The sequence below is a fragment of the Eptatretus burgeri genome, chromosome 5 (genome assembly GCF_056783735.1).
Source record: "Eptatretus burgeri isolate ZD-2024b chromosome 5, Ebu_testis_v1, whole genome shotgun sequence".
Lineage (NCBI taxonomy): Eukaryota > Metazoa > Chordata > Myxini > Myxiniformes > Myxinidae > Eptatretus > Eptatretus burgeri.
The window spans coordinates 119,291,585-119,317,885 of record NC_140965.1 but is presented as its reverse complement, the minus strand read 5'-3'; the positions used below and the strand labels follow the sequence as shown (position 1 = coordinate 119,317,885).

Here is a 26,301-nt window from a genome sequence, read left to right as displayed (position 1 = left end):
GATGGAAATTTGATGAAGGATTTAGGACAATCCACCTAACAAAGACAGTGGTGTGACTTGGCTGTCTCACTTAGACATATCCATTCTGTGAGCTGTAATTTGGAATTTCCAAGATTAGATGAGTTTCCCACCACCCACCCCCACTCCGCACCTCTTCTCCATCCTCTCTCTTCCACACAACCATCCTTCCCCTCACTCCCGGCCACCACCCTCCAAGATTCCTCGCGTAGTATCATTTCAGTTCTGATCATATCGAATAAACTAGAAAGTTCATATAACCCGATACCCTGTGCTGTCTTGAGAAAGGACATGGGTGGAGTTACGAGTGGCAGATTCGATTGGTCATGATGACGTAAAATGCCACAATATTTTGTCCAAGAGCCACTCAATGGAAGGGTTTTGAAAGTGCTAAAAGGGTGATGTGTATCCTGCATTGATCAAGTATATAATTCAATTTAAATAAAATAAAGATTAAAGGTTGTAGAAAAAAAAAACCCAATGAAAAATCATTCAGAGAGCGACACTTGGCAAAACAGCACCAAGTAGAATGGCTCTCGGTGGAGTGCACACCTCTGCCAGGTTGAACAGTTCACGTTTTGTATTCCACTGATTGGCTGAATCCGAACTAAAATATTATCCGCATGTTCTAGTCATTTATCCAACTCATCCACCTTGTTTCGTCATAACTCATCCACAACTTTTTGAGATATCATGATAGATATATATATATATATATATATATATATATATATATATATATATATATATATATATATATATATATATATATATATATATATATATATTGTGGCGCATTTCAGAATCCAACCTGATGAATGCATCCACACATCCAGTCCGCAGACAGCTATTTCCTTAAATGTATGTCCAGGATAGACCCATCCCCATGTCTGGTGGGATTTTAAATGTGATACGTTGAGAAGGACAAAGAATAGATCCCTCTCTTATGGGAAGCTTTTTCTCTTTACGACAGACACATTTATGCATGCCATTTCTTTCACAGACGCGGACGCCCGCCTTTTTCCAGCAACATCGACACACATTTCTTTCACGGACGCCGAGACCCACCCTTTTCGATCGGCGTTTGACACCGCGAAAAATAATAACGAGAGCGCAGGTTGTCATGGTAACGGTGCGCAAGTGGGCGGGGTGAATTTGCGGGGGGGGGCGGTGCCGCCGAGACAGGCCGCCTATAAAAAGGAGAGGTCCGTTCTTGGGGGCATGTGCGAGTGAGCGGTACGTGGGCGGGTCAGTAACCAACGAGTGAGGTACGGGTCAGTAACCAACGAGTGAGGCACGGCTCAGTAACTAACGACTGAGGCACGGGTCAGTTGACAATGAGACAGTTTGCCAGTAACACGGCTGGCTGCTTCGTCGGTTCCAGTCAGACAGTTGCCCTTGGCGTACCTGTTCCTTGGGGGTGACGTCGACTGGCGTTCAAGGCTGTTGGCGAGTGGGTGCACGGCAAGGCTGGGTGATAGCGATGGACAAGACACACACACACACATTTCAGGACGTTTTCATTTGACAGACTTCTCTTTGGTGAGCGAGATGATTCTTCCCTTCTCCCCTCCCCCATGAATGATCTGCTGGGTGCCCTTGTCTGTGTTTAGTTGTTAAGTCAATCCCCGATAAGCATCTGCTCTCTGTCTCTTTTCCTATCACTCTGATTGATTTTGCCTGATTAATTATTTATTTGCTGGCGATCATTTCGATTCATTTGGAATTTATTTATTTTTACCTCAAAGAAAAGTTCGTTTTATTTATTTATTTTCTTATTAATCAATTATTTGTTGACGTTCCAACCTGTCCGTGCTTGTTCTTTCCTTCCATTGATCTAGCATTGTCCGAACCTAGACGGACTGGGAGGTAATTACCACAGACTTGACCAATAATAGTCGGCACTCATCAGTGGTTAAAACGCTCGGCTGCCCTAATTAAGATCTAATCAAGATAAGATTGGTGCTTTGCCGAGGGTGTGCTCCGCGTTCAGATAACCACGTGACCTCTAGTTAAATGGAATAATTAGACGGTGGGCAATGGAATTCGTGGTTAACTGGGTGGCATTTGTGGTTATAAAGCAACCCACCGTACCACGAAGTTAATTGTGAGCGGTGGCCCCAGGTCTGGCTTTTCCTCAGAAAACCGGGGATTAAACCTCTGAGTAACAAACTGGTGTCTCGGTACCCGTGGCCGTAACTATATATATATATATATATATATATATATATATATATATATATATATATATATATATATATATATATATATATAGTTTTTGGCCAGATCTCTCTATTTCAGAAATTAAGCCTGTGTTGACCCTTTGACCTTAAAATTAGTGGTTTAATTCATTGACCTGATTTGCAAATCCTGTTCAAATTTCAAGTCATTCGTATGCAAATTGAGGATTTTAGAAAGTGTTCCTAAATTGTTGACCATTTAGCCTCTTTTGACCTTTTAGCATGTGCTGACCTCAAAAATAATTGGTGGTTGGATTCAGTGTGCTGAGTTGAAAATCCTGTTCAATTTTCATGTCAATCTGATGAAAATTGACAATTTTATAAATTCTGCCTATGTTGACCTTTTGACCTATGTTGACCTCAAAATAATTGGTGCTTGAACTTATTCAGCTGATATGCAAATGCTCTTCAATTTTCACATCAATTGGATGAAAATTGACAATTCTAGAAACAATTTTAAACATGTGGCCCATGTTAACTTTTTGGTCTATGTTGACCTATTTGCCGATATTAACCTCAAAAATAATCGATGGTTGAAATCAGTGACCTGATATTTAAATGCTCTTCAACTTTCTAGTTAATCGGATTAAATTTGAGAATTTAAGCATATTTTGACCTTTTGGCCTATGGTGACCTCAAATAATAGGTGGTTGAATTTAGTGACCTGATATGCAAATCCTGTTAAAATTTCAAATGAATTGGATGAAATTTGAGGATTTTAGAAAATCTGGCTCAAATTGGCCTGTTGGCCTATGTTGACCTTTTTGGTCGACCGAATTTTAAGATACTTCAATGCAGAACCGTTGCAGGGTCGGTGACATTAAGCTTCAAAAATCTCACAACGATCGGTTGAGTGGTTTGGGATGGAGGCAAGCGGACAGACAAACCAACAAACCACTTACTCTCATCACATGGAGTTTATCTTTTGATTTTGTATCTTCAACAATTTATTGAGCAATAAACAAACAGCAAACAGCCTCAGAAACTGAATCGCCAGAAAACTTTCCTGCAGAGGCATCCATCATCCAGCATTGGTTGGGTAAAGGTTGGGGGTGGAGGGGTGTGGGATTGGGTTGGGGGTTGGCAAACAAATTTCAGAAGGTATGTCAGTTTTAAGAACCATATGATTTTCCTCCAACTTTTTGCGCAACAAGATGTGATGCAGTATCAGCAGCGTACAGAGAGTTCGATAATTTTTGGTCGTTGCAGAGAAGTTACCAAAATAAAGGGCATTGCTCCTGTTTTTGAATTACTTGCAACATCACCCAATCAGCTCACTTAATGATCAAATCACGTGAGAACGACAATGCAGCTAAACATACAGGAGGTTGAACTTTTGACAATTTGTAATTTGAAGAAGGTTGAAGACAATTTGCATGACGGACACAGGCCATTCATTTCTTTTCCATTCACGATTTGATTTTGCTCCTCAAATCACTTCATCTGGTGATGAAGCCACCGATGGATGCACCAGACATTTCAGTTGCAGTAGTTTTCCAGATCGTAGATGGTACAGCGCTTGCGGCAGCATTGTTCTACGATTCCGCGCTTGCTCTTCAGAACTTGGTTCATTGCTTGGGACTCCTGATCTTGTGACTCGTTATCCTCAGCATAGGCCAATGGCAAAAATGCTGAAACAGAAACAGACATTTTTAGCTCATCTGGGCCTATTGTCATCGTTAAAGCTATTTTAAGCTGTTGTCATGGTGCACCGTCTGTCTGTCCATCTCATATTTTGAGTTATCCGGCCAAACCGCTGGGCCGATCCGGCTGAAACTTGGCAGCAACATTCCTCTCCTGACTGGAAACAGGATTTGTAAAGCTCGCTCCGGCCACATGACTTTAAGTAGTCAAAATGGCCGACAGTAAATTTCTTCAAAAATCTTCTTCTCTTGACCCATCAGTCAGAATGCAACCAAATTTGGGTTACAACATTAGGTCAGGGTCCAGATAAGCGACAGGTCCGGTGGTCCTATCTTTTAGAAAAGCTTGTATATGTGGAATGTTGAACGTTATGTCTCCCCAAAAATAGCCCCAAGGACATCTCAACATCCTAACCTCCAAAGACTTCCTCAACAACATCTTGCCAACGCCTTACCAGCCAATGCTCCGGTATCACGCTTCAACTTGGTTGGGTCATAGAAGAATCCACGGTCTCCACAAACGATGTAAAGTGCATTCACGAGGTCCTTGCCACAAAGATGGCCGGTGGTGCGCGTGTCCGCACCGGGTGGGGCCCTGCTCAGCAGTAGCACAAGGGGGATAATTGCAGCAAGGCATGGTGAGAGCGCCATGTGGAGTTTTGTCTGCAAAAAAAGGGGGCCGGGGGTGGGGGGGGGAGGGAATGTTGTGAACAAGTGCACCTTTCTTGTGTTACAAATCAACACCGACGCATGACAAACAGTCACTTGATCCGTCTTGGGAGAATTCATTATGGAGTCATTATCTAGAGTCTAGACTATAAGAGGTGTGTGTGTGTGTGTGTGTGTGTGTGTGTGTGTGTGTCACTGCTATTTTTCTCAGAGATGGCTGAACAGGTCTTTGTCAAACTTTTGGGGGTTCGTCAGTGAGTGCCAGGGAGTGTTTGAGGCAAAAAAAAAAAAAAAAAAAATTAAAAGTTATTATTTCTCAAATGTGCCGAAGATTTATGACAGTTATATTCAAGTCCACATACGTAGTGATAGATAAAAAAAAACAAATTTCCAGACATTTAAATACAAATAAACCTCTTACGGAAGTAGTTGAAATCAGTGGTACATATTCTTCTTCTTCTTCTTCCTGAATGCCACCATAATGAGAGATTGGGGTCAAACTTAACCCAGAAACATCAACGGTACATTCACGAGCATCCATTCGACGAATAACATCAAATTCCACTTCCAAGGTGACACTTTTACAATGACTCTCATCCAATCATCTTCAGGGTGTTTACATAGTCCTGTTACCCCCTCCACACAACCTGATAAATGATTATAATGAACACACAAGAGGTATAAATTTAAACAATGAATAAAGCAAACTTTTATTCTCATGAAACCAAAATCTTAACATTAAAATGAATATATATATATATATATATATAATATATATATATATAATATATATATATATATTGTTGCGAATTCGCCCCGTTGGCGTGCGAACGGCCACGTAACTCGAATCGCGGCACGTCGCCCACCGGACGGACAATTCAGTCGTGACCCTCTCGGAACAACGCCGGGAGCGAGTCACAGGTGGGGGTTTAACCTCACCACGATCGTGCCAATTGCCCACCCGCGCAGGATCGGGTTGCTCACCAAATTCGACCTACCTAAGTACCTGCGCGAGTGGTCGACCGGGCGATCGTACCACGCCACAGGCCGACTCCGGACACGAACCGCTTCAGTGATAACCGAGCAGTGTTATCGTCGGCCTTTACGGTTCCGATCAATTACCGGGCGTTTTAAACCCACTACGAACCCCTTACATGATGCAAGATGGAAATTCAAACAAAGGAAAGGACGCAGCGAAACGGGGAACAAGTTCACACAATGCACATTTATTTCACACAGAAGGCACGAAAGGCACGTATATACAGCAAAAGAAAAATGCACATAAAACAGTTAAAACAATAGAAGCAAATGCAGAGCTACAACCGACTAAGGCCGACACATGGCAACACTTAAAACAATACTACTTGATGGACGGCGCCACCACAAGCATTTACACAAAAAGCAAAGGAAAAGGAAAAGGAGTCATGACTTCACTTTCCGTGGCCGGTGAGTCCCTCTCCCACGACCGTCAGCGTGGTCGCGCCTGGCCCCGACTTCTCTCGCGGCCGGCGAACCCTCTCCGGCACTCCTCGTCCAGACGTGCAGGTCCACCTCACTGGTGCTGCCGCGTCTCCCGTCCGTGCCTCCGTACACAGGTCGCTCGCCAAGCCGCGAGCGCAGGACCTCTTCCCCCGACAAGACAAGCAGACAGGAAGCCCCGAAGAACCAAACTCTCAAACCAACCCAACCAACCGAAGACCAACTCTCGAACCAACTCGACCAACCGAAGACCAACTCTCGAGCCAACTCGACCAACCGAAGACCAACTCTCTAACCAACTCGACCAACCGAAGACCAACTCTCCTCAAGGTCCGTCCTGTCCACCTTTTGTAGCGCGGGGCTCGGCCCTTCACCCCGCCCCGTTTTCGGCTCCACCTTCCTTCGAGAAGGTTCCCGAAAAGGGGCGTTCCCTCACCCCGACCGTCTCACATTGGTCATCTACCAATCGGCGGCGAGCTGCCCTTCCCCCTTCCTTCACACGAAGCGCGGGGAAATTTAAACGGGAGAAACAGGCGGGAAAAGCCCCCGAGCATCGTTGTTGGTTTTTGTTTGTTCCTTCGCGGAGATCGTAACCGCACGGGGCCTTCTGAATGGCGAGTGGCGAAGATGTGGTAGCGTAGATGGTGGAGGTGGCGTGGTTGTAGTGTGGTTGGCGCTGTGGTGGGGATGGCGTGGTTGTTGAGATGCTGTTTGTTTGAAATAAAAGATGGAGAAAGAAAAACGACTAACTCAAAGCGTCGCAGCCCGGATGGATCACATAAATTCCCTCTATACAACGGGTTTGGGCTAACTACACAAGTACTTACAGAGATATCTCACCTGAGGGCCCTTTATGGTGTAATGCGAATTTCCACAGCCGTAACAAGTATATTAGGGTGCTTCATAATCGGGGGTAAAAAAAAAATAAAAGTATGAATATTCATGCTCCCTGGGTGTGCCTTTGTTCCATTTGACAGTAGAAACATACACACCAAAAATGAAGAAGATTGGAGGATGTTTAGGGGTTCCTCAAGTTGGCACAATATTGTTGAAATTTGCCAAACTGTAACTGACAACTTGCCGTCGAATATGCACAACGCAGAACACTTCACAATTAATATGGTTGTTTGATATTTTCAAAAACCACAGCAGTCATATAGGATGAAAGAATAGTTTTTCTAAGGAGACCTCGATGAGCTTTTTGACATTGCAGTGCAAAATTCCCTCTCCATAATGGACATAATTGTGCCAACTTGAGGAACCCCAAAATTTCATGGAATTTTGTTCATTTTTGACCTACAAGTTCTTATGGGGTATTGGAACAAAGGCAAAATCAGGGAGCAGCAAAAATCAAACTTTCATTTTTATGGAACACCCTAATGTACATAAATATATATCATATATATGATTGGGTGGGGGGGGGTGGCGTGAGTGGGAGGTAATGGGACTTTGTATCCACCCTGTCGGGTGCAGTACATCTCTCGATGTACAAAGTTGATATTGCGATGTCTTGGTTTCGAGTCTCATGATCATGGTCACAGTTGACAGTAGCAATTCCACAGGGTCTCCGCAAATTGGTCCAACACGTGGAACATGTCTTACAATCCGAACAAATCTCACATAATCACTATGTCTCTCCGAAAGGACCGTTTGGAACCCCCCCCCCATCTACTTTCTCAACTATCCTCCGGAAGAAGTCCTTTCTTTCAAGCTTATGGGTCTCACGATCTGCCAAGATCTTTCCTGAGAAAGCCATATTTCCAACCTGGCTTCCAAAGCCAATCACTGACTGGGAATCCTCCATCATGCAAAGTCCTTCCTCGGCCCACCTGAGCTCCTGACCACATACAAAGCTTTCGTCTGCAGCCTGATGGAGAATTTCTCTCCTCTCCGGGATGGTGCTCCTGCCTCCCACTTTTCTCGGCTTTATGCAGTAAAAATCAAGGCATTTCGGATCATTGGCATCTCCCGCAATGAGGCTGGGTCTTTGGGCCTCTCACTCTCTCACCACAGGCAGGTCGGTGGTCTTTCTGTCTCCTACCGTCTAATCTCCGGTCTAGCCCCCTCTACTCCGTGTGTGATTTGTTCCCAGCACATTTCCGCAGGATGCTCAAGGTCCGCCAACAACCCCCTTCTGGTAAAACTACCAAAGTCACAAATCACTGCTCACCTTCACTCTTTCATTCCTCTTTTTTCCCACTTTTGGATGAAACTCCCTCACTCTCTTCAATCCCATTCTTCCCTCCAGGCCTTCAAAACAGCTGTTCACCACCACCTCTCATCATCCCCCATCCAAATCCTCGATCTTTTCTACCCCCTTTAATCCACCCCAAACTCACCTCCTTCAAATTCCCTGCTTTCCTTCTTGAAAGTCCCTGTCGTGTCCATCTTGTATTCCCCCATCCCTCTCCCTTCCATAAATCTCCTAATGTCTCTGTTCCCCACTGTTTTTTCCTTCCAACTCCTGTCGCTATTTTCTCATGTCCCCCCTTGCTGTGCGTTGCATGTTCGCTCTCATACGAGCCTCGACAAGGTATACAAAAAAAAACAATAATCTCACGGGATTGTGAGCTGGACAGGCGACCATGACGAGCCATATTAAAATCTCTCAATAGTGCGACAATCTCAATTTAAACTGAAAAATCCCTCATTTTGAAATCCTAAACCTTTGTAGTGACGTGAATGGTAATATTAAATGATCCCCGACCCCATTCCTTAGTGGGTGTGGGGAAGTGTTTTCGGTCCCCACAAAAAAATATACCAGGCAACGCCCGGTACCCCTGATCGTCTGCTATATTTGTAAATAAATATCAGACTGAAATTTCACATTTATTATGAACTTCACAGTTGATTTAATGATAATCGCAGAGATGAGCTCCACAAAAATCAATATAAGAAGAGTTTCGAGTTGCTTTTCCTTTTTGTATGCAGTCAAGGCTCGTGGAAGACCAAGCTCACTAAATGGATCAGGATGCAACAATACAAAGGGAAGAGGAGGGAGGGGGTGGGACACCATTAGCAGAGTTAAAGGACAACATAGAGGGAGACGTATGGACAAACAGTGTGGAAAGGACACATGGGATGGACAAAATGGATACAGAAGGAAACTGGTGGAGAAAACTGGAAATTTTGAAGGACAAGGACTTGGGGGGTGGGGGTGAGTAACTGGGGTAGAAAATATCATGGCTTTGGATTGGGGACGATCTGAGATGGTGGTGAAGAGTTGTCTTGAATACCTGGAGAGAAGAATGAGATTGAAGAGAATGTAGAAGATGGTTCCACAGGTGGGAAAAAAAAAGAGGAACGAATGAGTGGAGGTGAGCAATGATCCTGGATTTTGAGAGTTTCACTATAAAGGAGTTCAGGGTGGACTGCGTGAACCATGAAGAAACCTGGGATGGTTGGGGGGGGGGCATGGAAAGAGCAGAGGGTACAAGTCCTGAAAGGGGTGGTAGAACACATAGAGACCACAAACCTGTCTGTGATGGGAAAGTGATAGGCCCATAGATTCAGCTTCAGTGTGGGAGCTTCCAATAATCTTGAAGGCCTTGATTTCCATGGCGTCAAGATGAGCAAGATGTGTGACAGGGGAGCCAGCCCAGTGTGGAGAGTGGTACTTCATTAACCTGCAGATGAAGGCCTTGCAGGTGAATAGTTCAGGTGTGCCAAGGAAGGACTTTGGAGGATGCACATTCAGCATCTGGCTTTCTCGGCCAACTTTGAAGTATGGTTTGCCCAAGCAAGATCATGGCTGATAGTGAGACCCAGGAGTTTGAATGAATGACCTTCCTCAAAAGAATTGTTATGAAAGTAGAAAGGGGGGAGAGGGTGCCAGTCGGTCCTTTCGAAGAGACATAGTGAGAGTGTGAGATTTGTCAGGATTGAAAGACATGTTCCATGTGTTGGACCAGTTTGTTGATTTATCCAGATCTGCTGAGCGTGAAGAAGCTGATGCTTGCTGATCTGAGGGGTGACAGATGGAACAGAAGAGTGTAGAGTCATCAACAAAGAGATAAAGAGGATTTTCCAGAGAGTCAAAGAGATCATTGATAAAAACCAGAAAAAGAACAGGGCCCAGAACGCTACCTTGAGGAACTCCAGCATGGACAGGAAGAGGGGATGAAAGAACTCCATTTAGGGCCACACGTTGACTGCGGCAGGAGAGGAAGCATGAGAGCCATGAGTGGAGATGGCCTTGGATACCATAAGAAGAGAGTTTGTTGAGCAGGGCCTGGAGCTCGACCAAATCGAAAGCTCATGCTACATCTCAGGAGATGGCTCTGATCTCATGTTTGATTAGTTTGCAATTTATTGAGCTGTGAAGAGAGTAAAGAAGCTGTGGCCTGCCTGTCTGAAGGATTAGGAAAATCACGGCAGAGGGTGGAGTCATCATCAAATAGATAAAGAGAATTTTCCAGAGAGTTAGAGAGCTCATTGATGAAGATCACGAATAGGACTGGACCCACAACACTGCCTTGGGGCACTCCAGCCTTGACGGTGAAAGGCGATGAAAGGATTCCGTCGAGAGCCACACATTGGCTACGAGAGTAGAAGAAGTCAATAAGCCAATTGTGGAGTTGGCCTTAGATGCCATAGGCAGACATTTTGGAGAGCAAGGCAAGATGCCAGACTTCATATACAGATATACGGCCTTGATATCATGTCTGATATTGAGGGCCTCCATCCATTGTTGGGAGAGGGGAAGCAGCATGTCCAAGGTGGAGTGACCTGTCTGAATCCGAATTGATCTGAGATGAGGTTGTTGGATAAAGACAAAGGTTTCATATCCGCTGCAATGATGGATTCCACAACATTTCTGATGATTGGGAGAAGGCTGATTGGTCTGTAGTTAAGTGGGTTGATGTTTGCACTCTTTTACCTCTGCCACCAAAGGTGGACGGAGGATATGTTTTCTCCCCTGTCTCAGTCTGTCTATCTCTGAGCAGGATATCTTTAGAAGTTATGGACGGATTCGGACGAAGTTTTGCAGACAGGTTAGGTGTGTGGCAATGACTAATTTATTAAATTTTAGTGAAGGGCCAAACACCAGAATCTTTCAAGCGATTCTTCACCATGAAGGGATGGGGCCAAAACCGATATGTAGCACAATATCTGAAACAGTTTGGGACAGATGACAAAAATAGTTGGATGAGTTCGGTAAGTGACAAAAACACACCGATTAGATGTTGGTTAATATCTGGATCTAGATCCAGCCTATCAATGGGATTCAAAACGTAAACTGCTCAGTCTGGCGGAGGTATGCGCTCGAACGAGTGCCATTCTCGTATGTGTAATGCTCTGATGTTGGCTGATATCCAAACAGATGACAGTGAACCGATGGCAAATGACAGCATGAACAGAGCAGAAAGAGGAAGTGCAAGAGCAGCAGAGCAGGTTTTTAGGACAGGTGAGCAAATGCCCTCCGGTCGAGTTGCAGAATCAGAGTCGAGGGTTGACAGAAGCTTCTCAAGCCTGGTGCTGGCTTCAGATCTTAGGGTCCTGAGTTTGATCCCGTAGGCCGTTGAATTAACACCAGGTGGGGTTGACTCAGCCTGTCATCCTTCTGAGGTCGACGAAATGAGCACCGGTGTACTGGTAGAGGGGCACTGCAGCAGCAGCACAGTCACGTCCTCAGCCAATGATTGCTACCCTCAGCCTTGTGCTGCATACGGAGTAAAGGAGGAGGATGAGAAACTTCTCCACTTCATCAGGTGCTAAACACACATCGTTGGCCAATCAAAGCCGATGCTATGATGGCCGAACGGGCTCCTCCTCCAATTGAGTTCATTGTAAATGGAACTCGTCTTATCATCATCAACCGAGTAAACAAAACCAATGTTTGGAGTGAATCGTAAGGAAGGTGATGAGGATTCCAATATATGTCAGGAGGTTGGGGTTGGGGGGGGGGTGGTTGGTAGATATCAAGACAAAGTTAGGGTTAAGGTTAACTTGAGTTAGTTGGAACACTTCGTTATCATGTAATATAATATAATATAATATAATATAATATAATATATAATATAATATAATATATGTTCCTTGAAAAAGGAACTTCAATACTGGATGCCATTCGGCCATCAAAGCCCACACGAGGATTGCCAACCGACGCTGGTTCATCGGGGTTGTTCGTCCGTGCTTGTTCGTCCGTGCTTGTTCGTCCGTGCTTGTTCGTCCGTGCTTTGTCCTTTTAAATGCTGAGCATCAATCAAGTTATCAGCACGTAACCCATCATGAGACTCTTTGGTAAGACTTGGCCGGGATTCAAACCGTCGATTTCAGACACTCAAAGTGAACGCTCTTACCACGATGTCACCAAGTGTGGTTAATACAACACACAAACACATTATAGAGCACACCTGCACAAGAACATGATATAGCACACCTGTACAAGCACTGATAGAGCACACCTGTACAAGCACTGACACAGTACAATAACTTGATATAGCACACCTGTACAAGCACTGATATAGCACAATAATTTGATATCACACACCTGTACAAGCACTGACACAGTACAATAACTTGATATAGCACACCTGTACAAGCACTGATAGAGCACAATAATTTGATATCACACACCTGTACAAGCATTGATACTACACAATAACTTGATTATCACACACCTGCTATAGCACTGACAGTACAATAACTTGATTATCGCACACCTGCACAAGCACTGACACAGTACAATAACTTGATATAGCACACCTGTACAAGCACTGACAGTACAATAACTTGATATAGCACACCTGTACAAGCACTGACAGTACAATAACTTGATATAGCACACCTGTACAAGCACTGATATAGCACAATAACTTGATAATAGCACACCTGCACAAGCACTGACACAGTACAATAACTTGATATAGCACACCTGTACAAGCACTGACAGTACAATAACGTGATATAGCACACCTGTACAAGCACTGATATAGCACAATAACTTGATTTTGCACACCTGTACAATCATTGATACAGCACAATAACTTGATAATAGCACACCTGTACAAGCACTGACAGTACAATAACTTGATATAGCACACCTGTACAAGTACTGACAGTACAATAACTTGATATAGCACACCTATACAAGCACTGACACTGTACAATAACTTGATATAGCACAATAATTTGATATCGCACACCTGTACAAGCATTGATACTGCACAATAACTTGATAATAGCACACCTGCACAAGCACTGACACAGTACAATAACTTGATATAGCACACCTGTACAAGCACTGACACAGTACAATAACTTGATATAGCACACTTGTACAAGCACAATAACTTTATAATAGCACACCTGTACAAGCACTGACACAGTACAATAACGTGATATAGCACACTTGTACAAGCACAATAACTTGATAATAGCACACCTGTACAAGCACTGACACAGTACAATAACTTGATATAGCACACCTGTACAAGCACTGACACAGTACAATAACGTGATATAGCACACTTGCACAAGCACAATAACTTGATAATAGCACACCCGTACAAGCACTGACACAGTACAATAACTTGATATAGCACACCTGTAAAAGCACTGATATAGCACAATAATTTGATATCACACACCTGTACAAGCATTGATACAGCACAATAACTTGATAATAGCACACCTGCACAAGCACTGACACAGTACAATAACTTGATATAGCACACCTGTACAAGCACAATAACTTGATAATAGCGCACCTGTACAAGCACTGATATCGTACAATAACTTGATTTTGCACACCCGTACAAGCACTGACACAGTACAATAACTTGATATAGCACACCTGTAAAAGCACTGATAGAGCACAATAATTTGATATAGCACACGCGTACAAGCACTGACACAGTACAATAACTTGATATAGCACACCTGTAAAAGCACTGACACAGTACAATAACTTGATATAGCACACCTGCACAAGCACTGACAGTACAATAACTTGATATAGCACACCTGTACAAGCACTGATAGAGCACAATAATTTGATATAGCACACCTATACAAGCAGTGACAGTACAATAACTTGATATAGCACACCTGAGCAAGCACTGACAGTACAATAACTTGATATAGCACACCTGTACAAACACTGATAGAGCACAATAATTTGATATAGCACACCTGTACAAGCACTGATAGAGCACCAGCAAAGTATATAGCACACCTGTACAATCACTCAACATGGATCTCATGCCTGAAACGAGCACAGCACGGCGTGTGGCTCCAGAGCCATTACTGACCTGGCGGTGTCTGTCCCTCTCATGCAACAAGTGCTGAGGGACGGTTTGGGACACTTTTTATACGCGTCGAGACCAAGTGGTGCGCACTTGGTGAGCGGAAAAATGGAGCGAAAAGATCGGAGAGATGGAAAAGCTTCTCCGTCCATCTGGGCAATCATCGAGTTCGGCTTGATCAGCACGAATTCATCATCATGGACAAAGTCCTTTTAGCATTTCCCTCCCCCCATTAAGGCTGCTAATGGGCCACACTCAGCCCGAGCGATGCGACCATTTGAGGGTCATGCACTCCGTGAGAGCCACCATCTGCTGGGGGAGAGCAATGCACGAATCAACATTTTTCTTCATCAACTTCTTACGAATGAATCAGCATTTTCATCCTGACTAATTGAGCAGGAAAATGAATAAACCCTCATTTGAACCTCGTCGATGCAGGTTTTGATTCCTGACAATGTTATAAACATGGAATCATTGCTAAACGAATTGCCAGTTAAGGTTGTATTCCTGCAGATTAAAGGGGAAATTGGAGTCTAACCCGACATTACAGGGGGGCAATCCAACCCAACATTTGTACATTGAGTATGAGTGCTGCTATTGGTGGTGCCATGGAGGGTTTCAGTCTATTCATTACATCGTAGATACGTTTTACATGTCCCCTCATCGCTTATTCGTGTCTGTCACCTCGTCCAGTTTGTCCATTACCATATCGTCGCGTCCACCTCTCACAGTTTTCATTTTTCCAAAAAAGTCCATTTCAATTAAAAGGAACCTTTTCCCACCTTCCACACGCATGCCACCACCAAATTCAACTCTTGATTGGGCAGGTAAGTTGTGATATGTGAATGCAAGTGAGTTAGAAACCTTTCGGCTGTTCGCGATATCTAATATCTCGACATTGAAGCAAATCGTGTTTGCGAACTTCAAATGCAACAATATTAATGCAGAAATCGGGAGAATAATCCAACATATTAAAGAGGCAAACAGAACAATCCAAATATTAAAGGGGAAATCAGGACAATCCTACATATTAAAGGGGAAATTGGGAGAATAATCCTACATAATAAAGGGGAAATCAGAAGAATAATCCCACATATTAAAGGGGAAATTGGGAGAATAATCCTATATAATAAAGGGGAAATTAGAAAAATAATCCGACATATTAAAGGGGAAATTGGGAGAATAATCCTACATATTAAAGGAAACAAATCAGGACAATAGTGCCACATATTAAAGGGGAAATTGGGAGAATAATCTTACATATTAAAGGGGAAATTGGTAGAATAATCCTACATATTAAAGAGGCAAACAGGAAAACAATCCTAATATTAAAGGGGGAAATCAGGATAATCCCACATAATAAAGGGAAATCAGAAGAATAATCTTACATATTAAAGAGGCAAACAGGAGAACAATCCAAATATTAAAGGGGAAATCAGGACAATCCTACATCTTAAAGGGAAATCAGAAGAATAATCCTACATATTAAAAGGGAAATTGGGAGAAAAATCCGACATATGAAAGGGAAATCAGAAGAATAATCCCACATATTGAAGGGGAAATTGAGAGAATAATCCCACATATTAAAGGGGCAAACAGGAGAACAATCCTGCATATGAAAGGGAAATCAGAAGAATAATCCTACATAGTAAAGGGGAAATCAGGAGAAAAATCCTACATATGAAAGGGAAATCAGAAGAATAATCCAAGATATTATTGGGGAAATCAGGAGAACAATCTGACATATTAAAGCGGATTTCAGGAGAACAATTCTACATATGAAAGGGAAATCAGAAGAATAATCCAAGATATTATTGGGGAAATCAGGAGAACAATCTGACATATTAAAGCGGATTTCAGGAGAACAATTCTACATATGAAAGGGAAATCATAATAATAATCCTACATATTACAGGGGCAAACAGAACAATCCTACATCTTGTTGTTGTTGTTCGTCTTTCGGATGCTCCCGTTAGGGGTCGCCACAGCGGATCATCCGTTATGATCGGCATTCTGATTTGGTGCAGGTTTTACGCCGGATGCCATTCCTGACGCAACCCTCGTCGCTTCTTACGACACAGGGATAAGGATTGGGTTTCGCCATGATTCCGGGCTGCCCTGCACCCTCTCATAGTGCGGCACAGCACAGAGCTCCCGTGCTCAAGTGATCCTCCAACCCAAGCCTCCGAGTAGCCGGATTATAGGCGCACGCCACTACGCCCGGTAGAACAATCCTACATATGAAAGGGAAATCAGAAGAATAATCCTACATAGTAAAGGGGAAATCAGAAGAACAACCGACATATTAAAGCGGAAATCAGGAGGACAATCCCAAGTATGAAAGGGAAATCGTAAGAATAATACAACATATTACAGTGGCAAAAAGGAGAACAATCCCACATATTAAAGGGAAATCATAAGAATAATCCTACATAGAAAAGGGGAAATCAAGAGAACAATCCTACATATTAAAGGGGAAATCAGGAGAACAATCCGACATATTAAAGCGGAAATCAGAACATTCCTACATACTAAAGCGGTAAATGGGACAACAATCTCACGTATTGAAGGGGCAATCATGAGAACAATCCTACAGAGTATGAAAGGGGCAATCAGGAGAACAATCATACATATTGTTACAGTTCTGTGAAACCGGCACTCCCCGAGGCAATGACACACAACATATGGTGGTCCCGAGACAGTTATTTAGAATATTTTGTGCAGTTTTGGTCACCACAGTTCCAGAAGGACATAGATGCCATAGAGAGAGTTCAGCGCAGGGCTACGAGATTGATTCCGGGCCGAGCTTGACTCAGCTATGAGGAAGGGCTGAAGGAGACAGGTCTTTAGACACAAGAAAGAAGGCAGTTACGAGGAGATAAGATGGAGATGTTTAAGATAATGAAAGATGGAGATAAAATAAATGCAGATTAATTATTCAACAGAGTAGACAGTGACAGGACCAGGGGCCATAGCCTGAGAGTAACGAAGAGGAAGGTTAAGATGGTAGTAAGGCAGGGGACTTTCACTCAGAGAGTAATTAATGCATTGAATGGTGAGTAAGGTGGCCCTAAAAATTTTGCGCTATCATGTACCATTTTGGCAGTATTTCGGGAACATATACATATATATTGTTGTGGTTACCAAATTCGCAAACCACCATTCAGGTCCCTTAGGTGAGGTATCTCGGTAAGTGCATGTGTAGTTAGGCCCAAACCCGTTGTCTAGTGGGAATACATGTCATTTTTGCGTGCTGCGACTCTTCAGGATAGCCGTTTTTCTTTTACTATCTTTAATTTGGACCAACCGCCATGATGACCACCACAATCACAACATCAACCACCAACCACAACACCGCTTCACCACAACCGCCACGACCTTCCCGTCACACCTCGCAACCGTAGCATCGCCACCGTTCTTGCCCCGCTGTGGGTACCGGTGTTGGACTCGTGCAGGGCGCGCGTCGAACAGCGTGTACAAAATCATGGATTTTGTGCTTCAAAAACGGATCAAAAACGACACACGCCCACTTTTTGCCGTCCAATCGGTGAGCGAGGGGCGATTTGGCCCCGCCTCCAGGGCAATCGATATATGCAAATTTATGGATCAAAAAGCCTTCACGCCCACTTTTTCTCGGGCCAATGGGGAGCGAGGTGAAAGGTCGAAGGGAGGGGGTCAAAGATGAGAGGGCGAAGTTACGGGGCGGATAAAAGGACCGTGTTCGTCAGTCCAGGAGAGTCGAGAGGCGGAGAGTAGGAGAGTAGGAGAGTCGGAAACAGAGAGTCAAGACTTCGCGGGCGGTGGAGCTGCTCGTCGTGTGCGTTGGAGTCGGAACGGAGGGGACGGAGCTGTGGAAAGGCGGCGACACCAGACGAGGGGGTGCTCGCGTCGTGCAGGAAGCTGCACCCGAGGGAGGCCGACAGCGCGACCTGGCCGAGGTGGAGACGCTCGTCGCGGGATAATAAAGATCCTCTATACCCCGAGCATCAGCAACCCCCTCCTGTTTCCCCCCGCGCTGAGATAGTGCGACCAAGGGGGCCCCTTTCCCACCCCCTACCAGACACTGTCCGCGAGGCCCGCGGAGTTGAGGGGCCATCGCCGCTCCGCATCTCATCACCAGACGGGTAGGCGCGACCCGGTCTCGGCCTCAGGCCCGCCTCATCCTTGAGGGTATTTCTTTTCCTTGGTTTTGGGTATGTGTTGTCGGCGCCGTCTGTGAAGTAGAATTGTATAAGTGTTGCCGTGTGCTCGGTAGTCGGTATTAACTCTGCATTGTGTTTTCGCTTTTATATTTGCTTTTTGTGTAAATTGAATTGTGTTTTTCTTTTCTGTGTGCATTTGGTGGAATTGTATATGTGTGCTTCCCGTGTGCCGCGAATAAATGTGCTTTATTATTGAACTGTTCTCCCGCTTCGCTTCGTCTTTTCCTCTATTGAATCCCCATCTTGCTTCACGTAAAGGGTTGGTAGTGGGCTGAATACGCCCGATAATTAATCGAACCGTCGAGGTCGACGATAACACCGCTCGGTTATTCTGATAGTACGGAACGGGTCGCTTAAGTGGCCCGTGTCCGAAGTCGACCTGCGGCGAGGTGCGATCGCCCGGTCTACCCTCCGCGTGGGTACTTAGGTAGGTCGGGTCGGCGAGCAACCCTATCCCACGCGGGGGCTGATTGGCTCGATCGCGGTGAGACCGAAAGGTCCACCCGTGACTGGTTCCCGGCGTTAGTCCGAGAGGGTCACGACTGGATTGTCCGTCCGGTGGGCGACGTGCCGCGATTCCAGTTACGTGGCCGTCAGCACGCCGGCGGGCGCGAATCCGCAACAATATATATGTATATATATATATATATATATATATATATATATATATATATATATATATATATATATATATATATATATATATATATATATATATCCTGCTGTTGGCGTCGTGGTTAGGGTAGCGGCTTGGGATCCAAAAGGTCCTGAGTTCAAGCCCCGTTGGCCGCTTGAATTAATACACACCAGGAGGTTGACTCAGCCTGTCATCCTTCCAAGGTCGGCGAAATGAGTATCAGTGTAATGTTCCCGGAGTATGCCCCGGTTAGTATAGGTGTACCGTATCTCTGTGTTGTAAGAGGCAACCAGGGTTGCGTCAGGAAGGGCATCCGGCATAAAACCTGTGCCAAATCATTATGCGGATAATAACGGATGATCCGCTGTGGCGACCCCATCGGGAGCAGCTGAAAGAAGATATATATATATATATATATATATATATATATATATATATATATATATATATATATATATATATATATATATATATATATAAAAATTATACATGCAAGATGAGAGTTTTAGTAATATACTAGATGACCCGTGAACCCGTTGGGTTCCCGTTGTGACAGCGGTTGATGAAAAAAATCATTTCAAAAAAAAAAAAAGGATAGCTCCAGTGAACGATACCGCTGAGGTTGTTTCCAATGATCAAATAATCCCGAAGAGTACATGACTGAATCGGGAATTTATTTTTTAATTATTTTTTCGTTGCCCGATTTGAAAGAAACTTGATATTGCGCGTCAATGTGAAAAAAAAATGGAGAACAGAAAGTGGAATAAATTATTGTACGTTATCTTCGAAGCACAATTTTATTTATTAATGAACATGGAAGTATTCGATCAAAATGGCGATGTTTATTTTATGCTTAAAAATAAATTCTTCTTTGTCTATACTAAATGTTTGAGATTTTTTATTAAATCATTAAGAAAAAAAAAAAGAAGATAGCTCCAGCGAACTATACCACTGAAGTTGTTTGCAATGATCAAATTCTCCTGATGAGTACTTGACTGAATCGGGAATTGAATTTTTAATAATTTTTTTGTTGCCCGATTTGAACGAAATTTGATACTGCACACCGCAGGAGAATGGAAAGGCTGCACTAAATTTTTGCGCTATCGTGTACCGTTTTGGCTGTATTTCGGGAACATTCATATATATATATATATATATATATATATATACACATATATATATATATATATATATATATATATATATATATATATATATATATATATATATATATATATATATATATATATATATATACACACATATATATATATATATACACACACATATATATATACACACACATATATACACATATATATATACACATATATACACATATATATATACACATATATACACATATATATATACACATATATATATATATATATATATATATATATATATATATATATATATATATATATATATATATATACATATATATATATATATGTATATATACACATATATATATATGTATATATACACATACATACATACATACATATATATATATATATATATATATATATATATATATATGTATATATACACATATATGTATATATACACATATATATATATATATGTATATATATATATATATATATATATATGTATATATATATATATATATATATATATGTATATATATAAGTAGGGTAAGAATACTGATTCTGGCTCACTTTTCCCCATGTAAATGAATGGGGGATTTTCAGCGATTCATATTTTTTTCCCTAAAAATAAATCCCCTTTTTATCCCAAGGTATATTTATTTGTCTCCCCTTTTAACTTGGAGGTTGAACCTCATTGAATTGAACACCTGGCGGTTGAACAGCTCACTCATTGAACCTATAAAGATTTGTTCATTCTCAAATTCCTTCAATAGTTTAATTTTCTTTGCACAATAATCCCCATCTAAAATATTGACAAACAAAACATTTGAATCTTTATATTTTTTAAGATACCACATTTGTGCCATTACGAAATGATAAACTTCTCTTAATGCTCTTGTTTGACCACCTCCTGAGCCACAGGTTATTTTTTGTTAAGCCCCGCCCACTTTTCTTTAAGCCCCGCCCACTTTTGTTAAGCCCCGCCCACTTTCCACAAGGTATTCAATAAGCCCCGCCCACTTTTATTTAAGCCCCGCCCACTTTTGCTAAGCTCCGCCCACTTTTGTTAAGCTCCGCCCACTTTTCATAAGGTATTTTCTTTAAGCCCCGCCCACTTTTGCTAAGCCCCGCCCACTTTTGTTAAGCTCCGCCCACTTTTCATAAGGTATTTTTTTCTAAGCCACGCCCATTTTTCCTAAGCCCCGCCCACTTTTGCTAAGCTTCGCCCACTTTTCATGAGGTATTTTTCTAAGCCACGCCCACTTTTCCTAAGCCCCGCCCACTTTTGCTAAGCTCCGCCCACTTTTCATAAGGTATTTTTTCTAAGCCACGCCCACTTTTCCTAAGCTCCGCCTACTTTTGCTAAGCCCCGCCCACTCTTACATCATTTCCAGTTCATCTCTGACTCACAAAGAAATCACTAGAAAATTACAGGATGTTATGGTTTTGAAAAATTTCCCAATGAAGGCTTGCCTCGGCTTGCCCAGGGAATTTCCAAAGGAAACCACACCCACCAGTCTTTCTCTATAAAAGCTTCAAACCCAGGCTCCATTTTAAACATTTGTTTTTGCTGGCAATGGTGTTCTGTGTGCTTGTCTCGAACTGTCTGTCTTCTATGGAACTAAACCTTCAAGTTGATGAACTGGATTCAAACCTCTTATCTATTGAGGTAAGATTTTTTATTTTCCTATTTTCAAACTTTGATTGAAGCATACTCATTTAATAATTAAATAACTTAATTAATACATTATTATTTTCTCTCACAGGAAATTGTGTCTGAAATACGAAATGAAAATACTGCTTTTGCTACAACTTGGGGGGAAATTGTTGGCTTGGTTGAAGACCTTGAGTGGGATGACTTTGGTGTTCCTTGGAACTCTCTGTCTTCTATGGAACTAAACCTTCAAGTTGATGAACTGGATTCAAACCTCTTATCTATTGAGGTAAGATTTTTTATTTTCCTATTTTCAAACTTTGATTGAAGCATACTCATTTAATAATTAAATAACTTAATTAATACATTATTATTTTCTCTCACAGGAAATTGTGTCTGAAATACGAAATGAAAATACTGCTTTTGCTACAACTTGGGGCGAAATTGTTGGCTTGGTTGAAGACCTTATGAGCGACCAAGACCCACAGAACGAGTTCGTCCTTGATGACCCAACCAAAGAGTTATACCTTGGAGACCAGCAAAATCCTGAAAAAGAGTTTTACAGCAATAGTACTCATTGTGAGTTATCAAGACAATACCCACTGAACAAGTTATACGTTGATGAGCCAGAATACAAGTTTTACCTTGGAGACTCACAAATTTTGAAAAAATCAGTAAATGAGTTCTGCCTTGATGGTTTAAATAACTACCTTGGAGACTCAGGAAAAGGGTTCTGCCAAGATGGTTCTAAATATGGGGTCTACCTTGGAGACTCACAAATTTTGAAAAAATCAGTAAATGAGTTCTGCCTTGATGGTTTAAATAACTACCTTGGAGACTCAGGAAAAGGGTTCTGCCAAGATGGTTCTAAATATGGGGCCTACCTTGGAGACTCACAGATTTTGAAAAAATCAGTAAATGAGTTCTGCCTTGATGGTTTAAATAACTACCTTGGAGACTCAGGAAAAGGGTTCTGCCAAGATGGTTCTAAATATGGGGCCTACCTTGGAGACTCACAAATTTTGAAAAAATCAGTAAATGAGTTCTGCCTTGATGGTTTAAATAACTACCTTGGAGACTCAGGAAAAGGGTTCTGCCAAGATGGTTCTAAATATGGGTCCTACCTTGGAGACTCACAAATTTTGAAAAAATCAGTAAATGAGTTATCCTTAAGAGACTTTGTAAGTTGGTTTTACTTTGAATACTTGAAATGTGGGTTCTGGATTGATAAATCACAATGTGATACATATCTTGGAAACTCAACGGGAATGTGGTTATACCTTGAAGACTTGGAAAGTTGGGTTTATGTTGGACACTTGAAACTTTTTTGGGGGCTTTTATTTATTTATTTATTTATTTATTATTATTATTATTTTATTTATTTATATTTTGGAGACTTTTGGAGTTGCTATCACTCTTTGGGATCTAAACCTATCGATGTAGTTCTTTGTCGGATGGTGCTTGATGGGAGCAAGATCAAGAAAGTTCTGGGAAGAAAGTGCAGGCTTACTCCCCCTTTTTACGTCATCAAACCTGAAAGCCTTAAAAGACAGAATTGGAAGAAGAAAAAAAAACGTAAAAATATATATATATATATAGGTGGAAATCTCATTTTGAAAAAGACATTGTGTTGGGCGAGGATTGAGTTGGGGTTGAGATTTTGAATGTGAAGGTTGGGGTTGAGATTTTGAATGTGAGGGTTGGGACACACACACATACACATCAACAAACAAAAGTTAAGCCTTGACTATTCAGTTGAGGATTCTGTGTTTGGGGTTCACAGATCTAAGAACGTCCCCCTTGACACACATTATATACTGTTATACACCTCGGACTTGGCCCTCGAGTGTCCACAACGGTGTATAGTAGGAGGGAGTGAAGCGCCAACCTATTGCTCCCATTGCACACACACACACACACACACAAACAAAAGTTAAGCCTTGACTATTCAGTTGAGGATTCTGTGTTTGGGGTTCACAGATGTAAGAACGTCCACCCCTTGACACACATTATATACTGTTATACACCTCGGACTTGACCCTCGAGTGTCCACAAAGGTGTATTATCTGCTTAGTTTTGTCTTTTGTAATTCCTGTGAATAAAATGAACCTAAAATCTCTTCTCCTTCCAAATCATATATTTTATAAGTCCAAGGAACTGTATCTATTACATCAACAATTTTAAAAAGTTCTTTCGTCCATCGTTCAGTAAAACCCTTTTCAAAATGAGATTTCCACCTATATATTCTTACGATATCACCAACTTTGAACTTAGGTTTTCTGACATTAATCTCTTTTTCATATTTTAATTTTGTAAATGTTTCTGATGGCTTCATATTCGTTGATGTGTGAATCGTGTCATTATACTTATCCACAATATCCTGAATAAAAGATGACCATTGTTGTGAACCGAGTTGTGTGAATTTTTTATATAGTCTCTCTTTTAAGGTACGATTAAAACGTTCAACAACAACTGCCTTCCCTTCATTAAAGGTACTGTATAATGTAATACTGTTATTTTTTAGAAAATTCATAAATGTCTTGTTATAAAACTCTCTACCCTCATCAGTCCACAATTTTTTAGGTTTTCTCTTACTTTTATTAAATATCTGTTGAAAAGCTAACATAAGAGTATTACCTGTTTTAAAGGGACAACCCACGCATATCTACTCCTCAAATCAATAACGGTTAAAGCATACTTGTACCCCTTATCATTATTGAGTTCAATCAAATCAGCAGACCAGATATAATCAACTTCCTTGGAATAAACTTTCCTTCTCTGAAACTTTGTGAATATTGGTTTATGTAATTCATCAGCTAATTGCTCTTCAGTCTTAATGGCATCATTAGAGCCTATAAGTTTTTTGAATTTCCAAGTCCAAGTTTCAATTTAGCACTAATCATCTTCTTCACGATGAACCTATCAACTTTTTCTCTCAAGGTTGGATTTTTGTATCAGAGACAAATTATACAACATTTCTCTATCGGCTTCATGCTTTTCTTCCAACGTTGTGGTATTCCCATAATCAATATCGTGTCTCATGCACACTTCATCAACTCTATTGATTGGTTTACTCCAGGATTTAGGATTGTCTGCCTCATCTAATCTTTTATCCAAGTTTGTGCCTGGACCACAGAAAGAATACCCTGGAAGATGTAATTCCCCTGGTATTCCAGTAGTTGTAAATTTACTTCCTGATAAAAACTTTTGTATATCTCCTCCGAGTTTGTGTTTGGAGATAAATTGATTTTTTTTTTGAACCACACACCGAACATATACCTTTTTGTATAACCCTGTTATTTTTACTTTTAATATATGAAATATTTTTAGTATTAGTTTTCTTTTTACATTTGAGACAATAACTCATTTATTTATGAGAAAAATTTCTGCAGAGTGCAAAAACCTTTTTAGTTTCCAACATGCACATTTGAATCTTAATTTTTAAAACATAAAGAATCCTTAGAAATGCCTTCACTCTCTCCTCCATTTATTTAAGAAAAAACTTGAATTAAAATGAATAGCTTGACGATGCTAATAGTTTTGTTGAAAGTATTGCAAATAGACTTGTTAATTCTTTGTATTCCTTCCTGGTTGGTTGAGTTATTTTCTGTAATACCTCTATTCTTTTTTGAATCTCACTGGTTTCCATACTATAATATTTATTTATTCTCTCTCTTTCCTCCCTCTCTCTATTCTCTCTTTCCTCCTTCTCTCTCTTCTCCTTTTCCTCCTTCTCTCTCTTCTCCTTTTCCTCCTTCTCTTTCTTCTCCCTCTCCTCCTTCTCCTTTTCCTCCTCTTCCCTCTCTTCTTCAACTCCTTCCTCATCCCTTACTATACTTGAATCGTTTACACCCCATAGAATATTATACATATATTCATCAGGATTTCTTGTTATTCCTGTATCCAAAATAATTTTTTTTTACAACAGGAAACCAATAAAATTTCTTTTGAATTTCTAAAAGAGCCTTACCTTTTCTTAACCTTATAATTTTTTCATTATTTAACATTCTAATTAAATCTAAAGTTGTCGGTTTATCAACATCAGCATAATGCCAATCTTTTATTGAAAATACCTCATTCTTATGTTGTAGAACATATTTATTAAAATACCGAATACCCTTTTCTTGAAGGTATGCTTGGACACAGAAATGATAATTTTCTTGAAGCCTTCTTGCTGTCATTTATGTATTAGAAATATATGTTAGAATAATATTATGGCACGAAACACCTCCCCATCTTCCCATAGTTAAATCATTTTGTATTTCCTTACTTATTATATATAATCCTGTTTTTTCTGTTTTCATGAGATAAACAAGGGCAAAACCATTATTATATTTACCCTCATTAAATTCTTTTATTTGTTGTTTACTAATCGTGGCTCCACAAAAC

The 26,301-nt window shown here is 41.4% G+C and overlaps 1 protein-coding gene and 1 long non-coding RNA gene across 6 annotated transcripts; one reads left to right on the top strand and one right to left on the bottom strand.

Moving 5' to 3' along the window:
• Nucleotides 1-3,181: 3,181 nt before the first annotated feature.
• Nucleotides 3,182-14,444, bottom strand: INS (insulin). 5 transcript variants are annotated; one of them, XM_085883499.1, is made up of 4 exons: nucleotides 13,762-13,780; nucleotides 4,992-5,036; nucleotides 4,357-4,564; nucleotides 3,182-3,889 (listed from the first exon to the last, which is right to left on the bottom strand). In XM_085883499.1, the coding sequence occupies exons 3-4, from the start codon at nucleotides 4,550-4,552 to the stop codon at nucleotides 3,738-3,740; spliced, it is 348 nt and encodes a 115-aa protein (XP_085739625.1). In that variant the 5' UTR covers nucleotides 4,553-4,564; nucleotides 4,992-5,036; nucleotides 13,762-13,780; the 3' UTR covers nucleotides 3,182-3,737. The 5 variants fall into 5 exon arrangements, with proteins under 5 accessions (XP_085739625.1, XP_085739627.1, XP_085739626.1 ...); XM_085883501.1 differs by lacking the exon at nucleotides 13,762-13,780 and adding an exon at nucleotides 12,715-12,732; XM_085883500.1 differs by lacking the exon at nucleotides 13,762-13,780 and adding an exon at nucleotides 12,157-12,175.
• Nucleotides 14,445-21,489: 7,045 nt separating this feature from the next.
• Nucleotides 21,490-24,315, top strand: LOC147027239 (uncharacterized). Its single transcript, XR_015058747.1, has 2 exons — nucleotides 21,490-22,201; nucleotides 22,299-24,315. It is a non-coding gene; the product is annotated as an uncharacterized LOC147027239 (long non-coding RNA).
• The last annotated feature ends 1,986 nt before the right edge of the window (nucleotides 24,316-26,301 follow it).